Here is an 11496-nt window from a genome sequence, read left to right on the forward strand (position 1 = left end):
TCGCTCGTCTCGATAAGAAGACCGACGAAAGTTTGGAGAAATATTACTACGCCTTCGTGGCCATGTGCAAGCGAGTGTGTCGAATGCAGGTCAAAGACTCGGGTACGATTGTCCTCTTTTCTCAGCACATTGAGGCTCGTTTAAACACAGAGTTTGTTTAAATAACTTTTCACATTTTAGTTCATCTAATTTCACTCTCTTCTGATTTAACTGTGAGATCAGCATCTCTTTTGATCTGAAACCTGGCCACCAACAGACAGCGTGAATACGAGTGCAGATCTGAACTCATTACTTCCTGATGCGTGATGACATCACCATCTTTTTATAGTCTTTCTTTAGTTCATTGTGTAATTAAAACCCAGTGCCAGATTTACATGAGCTAACTAATGTTAAGTTTAAAAAATAAATAAATAAATAAAAATCCTGTGATGTCACATGATCAGGTGTGTTGGTGTACAGGTGACACACACACACACACACACACACACACCCCGTCACTGTGCAGAACCTTAGTTGGCGTGTATAGGGTTTTTTCCTGACTCTGTAATCCTGTTTCAGAGTTAATCCTGAAGTGTTTGATGCTAACAGTGGAGGGTAACGTGTTTCCTGTTTCCCCGCAGAGCTGGCCGACCCAACGCTGATCATCGACCCGATCACAGAGGAGCGAGCCTCCCGGACTCTGTACCGTATCGAGTTGCTGCGGCGGATCAGGGAGCAGGTTCTGCCCCACCCCGAGCTGGAGGAGAGACTCCGCCTGTGTCAGCCCAGCGCCGACCTCCCGGCCTGGTGGGAGGCGGGAAAACACGACCGGGACCTTCTCCACGGAGCCGCCAAGCACGGAGTGAGTCGCACAGACTACCACATCCAGAACGACCCCGAGCTCAGCTTCCTGCAGGCACAGCGCAAGTTCATCCAGAGCCGAGGAGCCGAGATGGTCCTGACCTCCAACCCTCTCACCACCGTGGATCTGGTTAAAGACGAGGAGCTGAAGGACGAGCTCAAATACGACACTGCAGAGAAAGTGGACATGGAGGAAGTGAAAGAGGAGAAAACAGAGGCTGCCTCACCCAAACAGGAAGTGAAGACTGAAGAGGAAGAGAAGAATCAGAAAGAGGAGAAGATGGAGAAAGAAACCGGAGCAGAAGTGAAGAGTGAAGAAAATCACAGCATTCCTCAAATGACCGAAGAGGAGAAGGTCACAGAGTCAGAGGACACGCCCACGCCTCCTGTTCCTGTTGGCCAAGACACAAACAAAGAGGAGCAGGAGAACCCAGCGGGTCCAGAGAACCACAAACCCAACACTGAGAAGACCTCTGAGGAGGAAGAGGAGGAGGAGAAGATGGATGAAGACGACAAATCAGAGAAATCGTCACAGGCTGAAGGTAAACACTGCAGATCTTTAACAGCCAGCGCCAGGAATCTGTTTATCCAGATTTGTAGCATGAATTCACATTTATTTATGTTGTTTTAATATAAAGTAAATAAATAGACTAACACTGCAGGGTGTGTTTATCTTGTACATGTACTTAAATATGCTAATTTCACTTCAGTGACCGTCTTTAAGCGAGGCGCGATGAGATCGAGTTGTGTTGACCTTTAACGTTTGTGTGGTTTATAATTTTCTGTCTCCGTTAGCCGGCGCGTCCTCGGACAGGAAGAACTTTGACGAGGAGAGTAACGCCTCCATGAGCACAGCGCGAGACGAGACGCGGGATTATTTCGGCATGGACGATGTGGAGCCCTCTGTGTCTCAGATGCTCGGTGAACGAGCTGCGTTCTCCTTCTGGCCGAAGGTGAATAAATACAGGAAGTAGTGAATGTTCCTACACATTTACTCCACAGTTCTTAATTTTATTATACAAGTGAAAACCTCTATGGCTTTTAGGGACAGTTTATTGTTCACTGTTTAAAGGCCTAACTGAATCCATTTTCCCATCATGCTCTTAACGTTTCATTGTAAATACACACACACACACACACACACACACACTCACACGTCTGTCCTGGGTGTGTTGCAGGACCGGGTGATGATCAATCGGATGGACAACATCTGCGAGGCAGTCATCAAGGGCAAGTGGCCATCCAATAGGAGGCAGTTCTTTGACTTGCCTGGCCTGTTGCCTGGATATGGCGCCATGGCAACGGACAGCCCTATGCCCAGGAGGAGCATGGGAGACTTCTCTATGATGAATCAGAGCAGCTACAGCGGGAGTGATGATATCACCATGTCACCGCAGGTCAATAAGGCAAGTCTCTCTCTCTCTCTCTCTCACACACACACACACACACACACACACACACAGTTATCCACCCATCACTTCCTCCCAGTCGCAGCGTCTCCGTCTGTCCTCCAGTTCCCAGAATGCCATTCTTCAACCTAGAGACTTTATTTCAAACGTGTTCAGATGAAACTGATGGTTTCTTCTGATATTAAACGTTACCTGAAACTTCAAGTTAAAACTATAATGAGTTCAGAAATAACTCTGATGCTCATACTCATAAGTTCCTGTTTAAACAACTGCACTATTTGTCCATGTATTACACAGTTATAGAAGGGAATGATTTATAATCGCACTATCCGTTGCACCCAGATGAGGATGGTTCCCTTTAGAGTCTGATTCCTCTCAAGGTTTCTTCCTCACATCATCTCAGGGAGTTTTTCCTCACCACCGTCACCTCTGACTCACTCATTAGGGATAAATGTATATCCATATCTGGATTCCTGTAAAGCTGCTTTGTGACGATGTCTATTGTTAAAAGCGCTTTACAGATAAAATTGGCCAGGCTGTGGCCAGGTGGGGGGTGGAGCTAACTTCCAGGCTGGGAAAAAGTAAACAGAAGTGAGAAATGAAGAAACTAAGAGCACTGAACTTGTAACATTCAGGCCTACCTTGGAATAATATCATCAGGCGTGTGAATCTCGACTGACTCAGACTTTATCTTTATTCCCTTTGGCTCTGATTATTTAAAGTCCTTTTTGTTTGAGATCTGTCGTTCATCTTGACTGGTTTGTGTGTACAGGACGAGGCTCTGAGTCTGTCTGTCCCTCGCCAGCGGAGACGCAGGAGAAGGAAAGTGGAGATCGAGGCTGAGCGAGCCGCTAAGCGGCGTAATCTGATGGAGATGGTCGCGCAGCTCCGCGAGTCTCACGCTGCAGAGGGTCAGACTCTAGCTGTGGACCTCACTAAAACTCTGCACGGCCTGGCTCCTTCCTCCTCCACCTCCTCTTCCTCTTCAGTGTTCCCCGGCGCCGTGGCTTCCCCAATGGAGCTGCTGCAAGCGGCCGGAGCCTCCAGGGCCAACGGAGCCATGCTGGAGGCTGAAATTCCCACACGGAGGAGGAGAGGACGCAGGAAAAACGTCGAGGGCCTCGAGCTGCTCTTCATGGGCAATAAGAGTTCGCAGCTCAACACGGTAAAACACATTTCCTTCAACGCGTCTGATTTAATAATAATACTGATGTGAACTAGTGAAAATGTTCCTTTAACCTTCCCACAGCAGTCTTTGTTAAACACACTGTGCTGAATCGTGTGCTGGTGTAAAATTTCTACCTGCTGTGATGCATTAACGCTGCTGCTGCACTGTTACACCTGACTGCGCTGACGCTTGTGCTAGCATGTTCTTTAACTCCGTGATTAGAGAGCATGAGATGCAGGTGTTAACTCGTCTCTTTACCGTCGCCTTTACAGGAAGATTCAAACGGGACCAAAGGTTTTGGAGACAGGGCACGCGGGCCTGCACGAGCACCGAGACACATTCCGGCTCCTGCGCAGAAAGAGGAGGGCGAGCATGTTAAAGGAGAGGATGGAGCGAGCACGAAGGACCTACAGGAGTGGCTGAGACAACATCCCACCTACACTGGATTCATACCAGTGAGTGTTACGGATACGGTCACGATTTTACTCCTGACTGGAGAAACGTTTTGGTGGAAAAGTGTTTGTTTATGGAGTTGATTTCGCTGAGTCAGGGTCGTGCTTAACGCGACGAGTAAAAACATAATCTGTTTTTCTGAAGCTGTTATGCTTTGTGTTTTGTGTGCAGAAGAGTGAGGAGCTTCTCCTCTCACAGCTGGGTAAACCGAAGCAGAAGAGACATCGGTGTCGAAACCCAAACAAGATTGACATCAACACGCTGACCGGAGAGGAGAGAGTGCCTGTGGTCAATAAGAGGAATGGCCGAAAGGCAAGAGCTACACAGATAAAATCACACTCTCCTTGTGCTGTATGTTTGCTGTGGCTGGTTCTCAGTGTAACGTGTGTTCTGTTGTGCTGCAGATGGGGGGCGCTATGGCTCCTCCGATGAAGGATCTGCCACGGTGGCTGGCTGAGAATCCAGAGTACGCCATCGCTCCAGACTGGACAGACATCGTCAAACAATCTGTGAGTTCAAGTGCAGATTAACTCCAGATTAACAGACATCCTTTTCCCCACAGGCTTTAAAATCATCGTAACATGTGAAGTTTGTACTTAGTGAAGCAGTGTTAGCTAGCTAAGCTAAGAGTAGCATGTAGGTGTTTTTCAGCCGCAGGGAAGCTTCCTGCTCTGCTCAAAAGCAAATACTTCTTTATACACAAACAAATGCTGTTTGCTCGCGGCCTGTAACAGGATGCTAATTTTACTTAATAATAATTAGCTCATGACTCACTGGTGCTCTTTTAACGACATCATTGTTTACCTATTTTGATGTGTTTTATTTGGTTAATCGGAGTGATTAAATGAACTTCATTTGATTTTGCAGGGTTTCCTGCCCGAGTCCATGTTTGACCGTCTCCTGACCGGGCCGGTGGTCAGAGAAGAGGGGGTCCGGCGCCGGGGACGAAGACCTAAGTCTGAGATTGCTAAAGCAGCAGCAGCTCAAGCTTCTCTCTCTGCAGCTTCTTCAGCCTCTACCTCGGGTGTGAACCCCTTCCTGCTGAACGGCCTGTTCGGGGGAATGGACCTAAGCAGCCTGCAGAACCTGCAGAACCTACAGAACCTGCAGCTCCTCATGGGTTTGTCTCCTTCTCTGGGTGCAGGAGCTGCAGATAACAAGAACGCCACCACCATGTTGCCCCTCATGCTGCCTGCCATGGGCGCGCTGCCCAATGTCTTTGGCCTTGGGGGGCTTTTTGGGGGCAACATGGCTGCCGCTGCCGCTGCTGCTAACTTAAACGCCAATACAAACACCACGGCCGCTTCGGAGTCTGAGGAGACAAACAAAGATGGAGAACCCAAGGAAGAAGGTGAGGAGAAGAAGAAGGAAGCAGAGAAACCTGCCGAGACAGAGTCGAGCGACGCGAACACGGCTGCCGCTGCAGCCAATCTCTCTGCCGGTCCTCTGGCGTTTAACCCATTCCTGCTCTCCACCATGGCTCCCGGACTTTTCTACCCCTCCATGTTCCTGCCCCCTGGCTTGGGTGGTTTGGGGCTGCCCGGCTTTTCCCCAGCAGCTCTCACTGAGCTCCAGAACGCAATGAGCGGCGCTTTAGGAGCCGCCGGAGAGGAGAAGGAGGCAAACAAGGAGACGGCGCAGAACCAGGATGCGGTGAAACTCAGCGGCACTCTGGAGAACAGCGACTCCGAGGAGGGCGAGAACAAAACGGAGGATCTGACCGGAGCGGCCGAGGAACTGGACTCCATGGAGGCAGGAGAGGAAGAGGAGGACGATGATGATGATGATGATGATGAGGAAGAAGTTGGAGAAGACGACGAGGACAAGAGTGACTGAAGAGACAAATCCGCCTGACTGACTTTCTGCCTTTTACCTCTGAGGGCTTTTTTAATGAAAAACTCTACTGATGTCCCAAACTCTGAATTTTTATGTAATTTTTGGTTTAGTTTTTTTTTGACAGGTAAAAAATACCATGATGAGGGAACACAACGATGATGTCTCTGCAGGACTCCAGTGTAGTACACACACACACACACACACACACACACACACACACACACACACACACACACACAGGCTGTAGTGGACATGTTCTGGGTGTGAAAGGGGTTTGGTTTGTCGCCTGTGATGATGTGGTTTTTAGAGGCGATGACTGAAACATCCCGATCCTGTTAGGAATGAGAAAGTTCCGATAGTGCTGTGCTGCTTCTTTCTGTTAAATTTATGTTTATTGTTATTTTTTTTTCCTCTCTCTCTACTGTCAATATTGTAAACGGTGAGTGAGTAGCATCTCGATGACGAACGTTCAGTGGCGTACAGTTTTAAACAGCATTAAGACGAGCGACTCTCTCCAAGCTGCTGAAACCAGAATTGAAAAGTGAATGAAATGAGGATTTTGTTTTTGTCGTACTGTTCTGCTGAGGGATGAAGTTCTCACATATCAAAGCGTACACTCGGACTGTTCAAGTCTCTCACACTGACAATCTATACGGGTGAGGAGACGCTCGGCCTGTGGAGACAGCAATAACCGAAGGCAGCTCCTGAATGTTCTACTTTACCACAGTGTGTGTGAGGGGGTGGGATCTGTGTGTGTGTGTGTGTGTGTGTGTGAGGAAGAGAGGAGGTGGGGTGTGTGTGGGTGTATGAGGGGGCAGATGAAGGTGTGTGTGTGTGAGTGTGTGTGTGGGTGTATGAGGGGGCAGATCAAGGAGTGTGTGTGTGTGTGTGTGTGTGAGGGGGCAGATTAAGGTGTGTGTGTGTGTGTGTGTGTGTGTGTGTGTGTGTGTGAGTGAGTGAGGGGGTGGGGTTTCAGAAAATGGACGTGTCATGAATTATTGCGGTCGAATTGTCTCATAACGATCTCCACGTTGATGCACTGGTGTAAGGATGAAATCAGGTACCTTTATCTATTTGAATGGACTTTTTGTTACTTTAGCCACCAAGCTGAACAGCATTACCTCAATTCTAAACTAGCCTTGAAGTTTACAGACATAAACGTTGTAAATGTTTTTTTCCTTTATCTTTTGTGTCTCTTCTTTTTCCCTTTTTTTGAAACATCATGTATGATGAACTGTAAATGGCTGCCAACTGTAGTAATGATGCTTTTAATAAAAGTGACTCATGATATTCGCATAGAAACCAAACCCTGAGTGATCATCTGTCACTTAATCACATTATTAACGTAATCATCACCCCATACGCTAAACCATTCAGAGCTGACGGAACGAAAAACACCGAGTATCTACACTTAACGAGGAGCATAACTACAACTACAGAGCAGAAAAAAAACAATATTTAAATACAGTAAAATGTTAAATGATGCAAATATAAAATGTAGAAGAATGCTAAAGTAAAAGTGGTGTGTTTTAAACTGACTAATTAAGGAATCTTTATGTATGTGTGTGAGGGCGCTTTAAAGTTAACGCGTGTGTGTGTGAGCGTGTCCCTCTGAAACTGACCTGATGGTCAAATGTTCATGAGGAAGTGAAATAATCGGACCTGTCCGTTACCTGCTCTGTAATATAAATATCCATTATTTATTCCCCTCCACTGGGAAGTGACCTTTATTAAAGGATCAGTTTAGTTAAAATGTGTGTGACGTTTCCGTTGTGGCTGAACCTCGGCCTGTGACGTAAGTGTAGCCTATTATCTCACTCGTTTCTGGCTAAGGAGTGTTTATAAACCGTTTTTTAACAATGGACATTGTCCCAAAGCATCTTTACACAAACCCTGATATAGATATAAATTCAGCCTTAATGAAGAAGTCGGAGGTGACAGTGGTGAGCAGAAACCCTGAGAGGACGTGAGGGAGAAACCCTGAGAGGAACCAGAGGAAACCCGTCCTCAGCTGAGTGACACGGGACAGTGTGATTATAAATCAGCTGACAGACGCTGTGTTCACCACTGAAGGTTCATCTCACCTTATTGAGTGTCCGTGTCCTCTGTTACAGGTATTGTAGCTAACTTTACACGTTATTTCAATCATTTGCAGAGCATTATGGGTAATGCTCATTACTTGAGCTGTCATTAGTTTATTAGCAGTAGTGTGAGTAGTAATATTACAGATCGCACACAATGTCCCACCTGACTCTCTGATAAAGAGCAACCCGAGGCTTTTCCACCTCACACACACAGCTGCTCACTGCTAACCTGTGTGTGTGAGTGTGTGTGAGTGTGTGTGAGTGTGTGTGAGTGTGTGTGAGTGTGTGTGAGTGTGTGTGAGTGTGTGTGAGTGTGTGTGAGTGTGTGTGAGTGTGTGAGAGTGAGTGTGATTGGCAGCTGCAGCCTTGATGTCCTTCATCACAAACTGTCTCGTGAGAGGTGTCGTTTCATCACACTGAGGGCATGAAAGACAGCATCAATCACACACACACTTCCATTACAGGTTCATAAACACAAACACACTGAAATCTCTCAGCTGAAAAGACCAACATGGTTTTCTCTTCTCGAGTCGACACTAAATTCACCCTGAAGCTCAGCTGTAAGAAGCTGATTAATAAAAGCTAACTGTGTAGCAGTAGTTTAATGCACATCATCGACTGAAAACACGGATAATGTTAAATGGAATGATGAAGCGTAAGCTGGGCAGCGGCAGCTCACTGGTTAAGGCACTGAGCTGCGCATCAGAAGGTTGTAAGTTTGAATCCCAGTGTTGCTGAGCAAAACCTGAATCCTTCCCCTGCTCAGCTATAAGTCACTTTGGATAAAAGCATCAGGTGAATGTAAGCTAGGTGTAAGTGTAGCTAAACTGTGTTAGAGCCTTAAAGTTGTTACGTGTGTGTGTGTGTGTGTGTGTGCACGCTAGGTATTACGTGTTTCCGTGATATGCACTGAAAGGCAAAAAAATCAGAAATAATGTTTTCTGTGTTTGTTCTGTTGTTTTGCTGTTGCAAGTGAAATCTGTCAATATGTTTACTGTGATAAAGTTTTAACGGGGTTTAAATGTAAAGCTGCTCTCAGCATTATATAGTGCAAAAGATGCAGCACTGCCCCCTACAGCTTCAGCAGTGTACTACACGCTACACCACTTCTGTGGTTTTACATTACAATGCTTTTCTGCTATCAGTTAATTAAATAATGTGTAGATTATAAAAATGCACGCAGTGATGAATCAGTTTTGTTGGCTAGTCACTGCAGTCATACAGAAAGTTCCAGGCCCATAGCGCCACTGCACGTCTTTCTGCACGTCTTTCTGACACTAACGTGTGCAGAGGGCACAAACACAACGGGCTCCATGAAGTCCCCCAGGATTGAAACGACTCCGTTATTTCTGAGTATTTCAGCTGTGACACAAAATACACATCTCTGTACAGCTTCTACTGATAAATAACATGGAGTATGTTTTTGTGGTTAAACCCCCACTGATCACATCAAGGTCAGCTAGTGTTCAGGGCTCACTCACAGTCTCAGTGTTTAAGTCTCGGCTGAAAACATATTTGTTTAGTCAAGCCTTTAGTGAATAGTTTTCTTAGGTACAGGGGCAGGTCTGGAGGGTTTCACAGGCATAGAGTGTTGTGGTGAACTGGGATGTTTGGATGCTGTCACCCCCCCACTCTCACACGTTCACTCAGGTTTGTCGACGGTGGAGAGGCTGGAGCTTTATGTCCCAGGACTCCCTCATGTCTGTGTTAGCTTCTGGCTCTCCCTTTTAGTTATGCTGTCATAGCTAGTCTTGCCGGAGTCCCTGCTTGCTCTCTGCATGCAAAGTAAATTGTCCTTAACCATTAGAGGACAGGCAGGGAAGATGGCGCCGTAGAAGTCAGACGTAACCTGAGTGAGCTCTGGAAATATCCATTTTTTTTTTGTTTGGGTTTTTTTCCTGTTAAATTGTGTGTTGGTTTAACAGTTGTGCTGGTATTTGAAGCAGAACAGTTGTATTATGAGTCTGGAGGATTACTTTTCCAAAGTGTCCAGTAGTAAGTCCAGGAGAACAAAATATTTGATGAAAGAGCTGACGCTGGAGCCGATGCTGGGTGTGCAAACTAACACGGAGTACCAACACTTTTACCGAATCAGAACTGTGTTACTGAGTGTTAAAGACACTGAAACTGACACAGTTCTGGAGGCAATTCATGTTCAACACAGCTACAGGCAACGGGCCAGCGCATTAGTGAAGCGGAAGAGAGGATTGCCGTGGTAGAGATGGGGTCTACATCCGCAGAGGCAAAAATAACAGCTTTGGAGAAACAGATGCGTGACGTGGCAGAGCACATGGATGACCTGGAAAACCGAGGGCGCAGATGCAGCGTGCGAGTGAAGGGCCTACCTGAAGGGACGGAGGATTCCAACTATCCACTAAAGCCGGGCGCATTACTAAAACCAGGACCAAATCAACGTCCCAGACCAGTGACTATTAACAGTTATATATGCAGCCCATCACAATGTACCGAACGCTGACCTAAGGTCTACCTCTTCAGTGACTTCTCGGCAGCATTGGTAAAGAATGCGTTCTGCGTTTTGGACTCTCTGGACTAAATGTGTCAGGTTTGCAGTTTACAAAAGTGGACACACACTACACACTACTTGTTTGCTTCGGTGAGGTTATTTGAAATGTTAAAAGGCACAATGTTACAAATGTCCTCTTCCGTTAGTGGAGATGTTTATAACACGGTTTTAGTGGGTTAGTGTTAATTATGTGTAAGAACAGGAGCAATGTAAAGTGGGATTGCTTCATTTTTCTACTCTTTTTTCCTATGTTTGTATCAGTTGAGGCTATAGAGGATGAGTTAAAGGAAAAAAATCGGAATCCCTTGTAAGTTAGGTAACAGGGACTACTCCAGTGATTATTCAGTTGTGTTCGTAGTTTCAAATTTGTGTTTGTTTTTCAAGTTCTTCTTTCTTTCGTCAGCTTATTAACTTGCTCAGAAATTGGCACACAAACGCATTTAGAGGCTGGAGGAAGATTGTCGCTTGTTAAATCAGGATTTACATGCATCATATTAGAACATTATGGTGGGTAATCTGTTGAAGCTACATGGAATGTGAGGGGGATCTATAGTCCAATTAAAAGGAACTAAAAATTACGTGTTATTTGAAAGAAGAAAAGATTGATATTGCACTTATGCAAGAAACCCATCTAGACGACAGAGCGTTCGAGGTTGCAACGAGGAGGCTTTGATCACGCGTTCTTTTCATCCTTCTGGTCTAGGAGCAGGGGCGTAGCAATATTATAGGCTTCCAATTAGAAGCCTATGTAAAAGATAAACATGGTCGATATGTCATGATTAGATAAAGTATTTGTGGAGTTTTCAGAGATGAATGCTGAGAATATTATAGTAGGAAGGGATTTCAACTGTATCTTAAACCCTTTTATGGATGGATTCCCTCACAACACAGCACCACTCTCTTCACAAGTAAAATCTTTAAAGGCCACTTGCAGGGATTTGGGTTTTGTCAATGTTTGGAGATTTTTCCACCCTCTTGTCAAAGAATTTACCTTCTCCTCAGCTCCCCATAGGTGTCACACAAGCACAGATTATTTTTTTATTCCCAGGACTTCATCTGTGGTTGATAGTCATATTGGGAATATATTCATATCAGATCATGCTAGTGTCACCTTATGTTTTAGATTGAAAGGTGTCTATAGACAGACTAGATATTGGAGACTAAATGTAACCCTTTTGAAAG

At 45.8% G+C, this 11496-nt stretch overlaps 1 protein-coding gene across 1 annotated transcript in view; it reads left to right on the forward strand.

Moving 5' to 3' along the window:
• The window catches only part of chd7 (chromodomain helicase DNA binding protein 7), a 96089-nt gene extending 89076 nt beyond the window's left edge, over positions 1-7013 (forward strand). The window contains 9 exon segments of the mRNA XM_034310524.2: positions 1-102; positions 621-1382; positions 1636-1793; positions 2019-2246; positions 3022-3414; positions 3690-3872; positions 4042-4182; positions 4275-4379; positions 4738-7013. The exon segment at positions 1-102 is cut by the window's left edge and continues 104 nt beyond it. Of these exon segments, the coding sequence (XP_034166415.2) occupies positions 1-102; positions 621-1382; positions 1636-1793; positions 2019-2246; positions 3022-3414; positions 3690-3872; positions 4042-4182; positions 4275-4379; positions 4738-5706 (3041 nt within the window). The 3' untranslated portion in view covers positions 5707-7013.
• Positions 7014-11496: the final 4483 nt, after the last annotated feature.

Source organism: Pangasianodon hypophthalmus, chromosome 14 (genome assembly GCF_027358585.1).
Source record: "Pangasianodon hypophthalmus isolate fPanHyp1 chromosome 14, fPanHyp1.pri, whole genome shotgun sequence".
NCBI classification, from domain to species: domain Eukaryota; kingdom Metazoa; phylum Chordata; class Actinopteri; order Siluriformes; family Pangasiidae; genus Pangasianodon; species Pangasianodon hypophthalmus.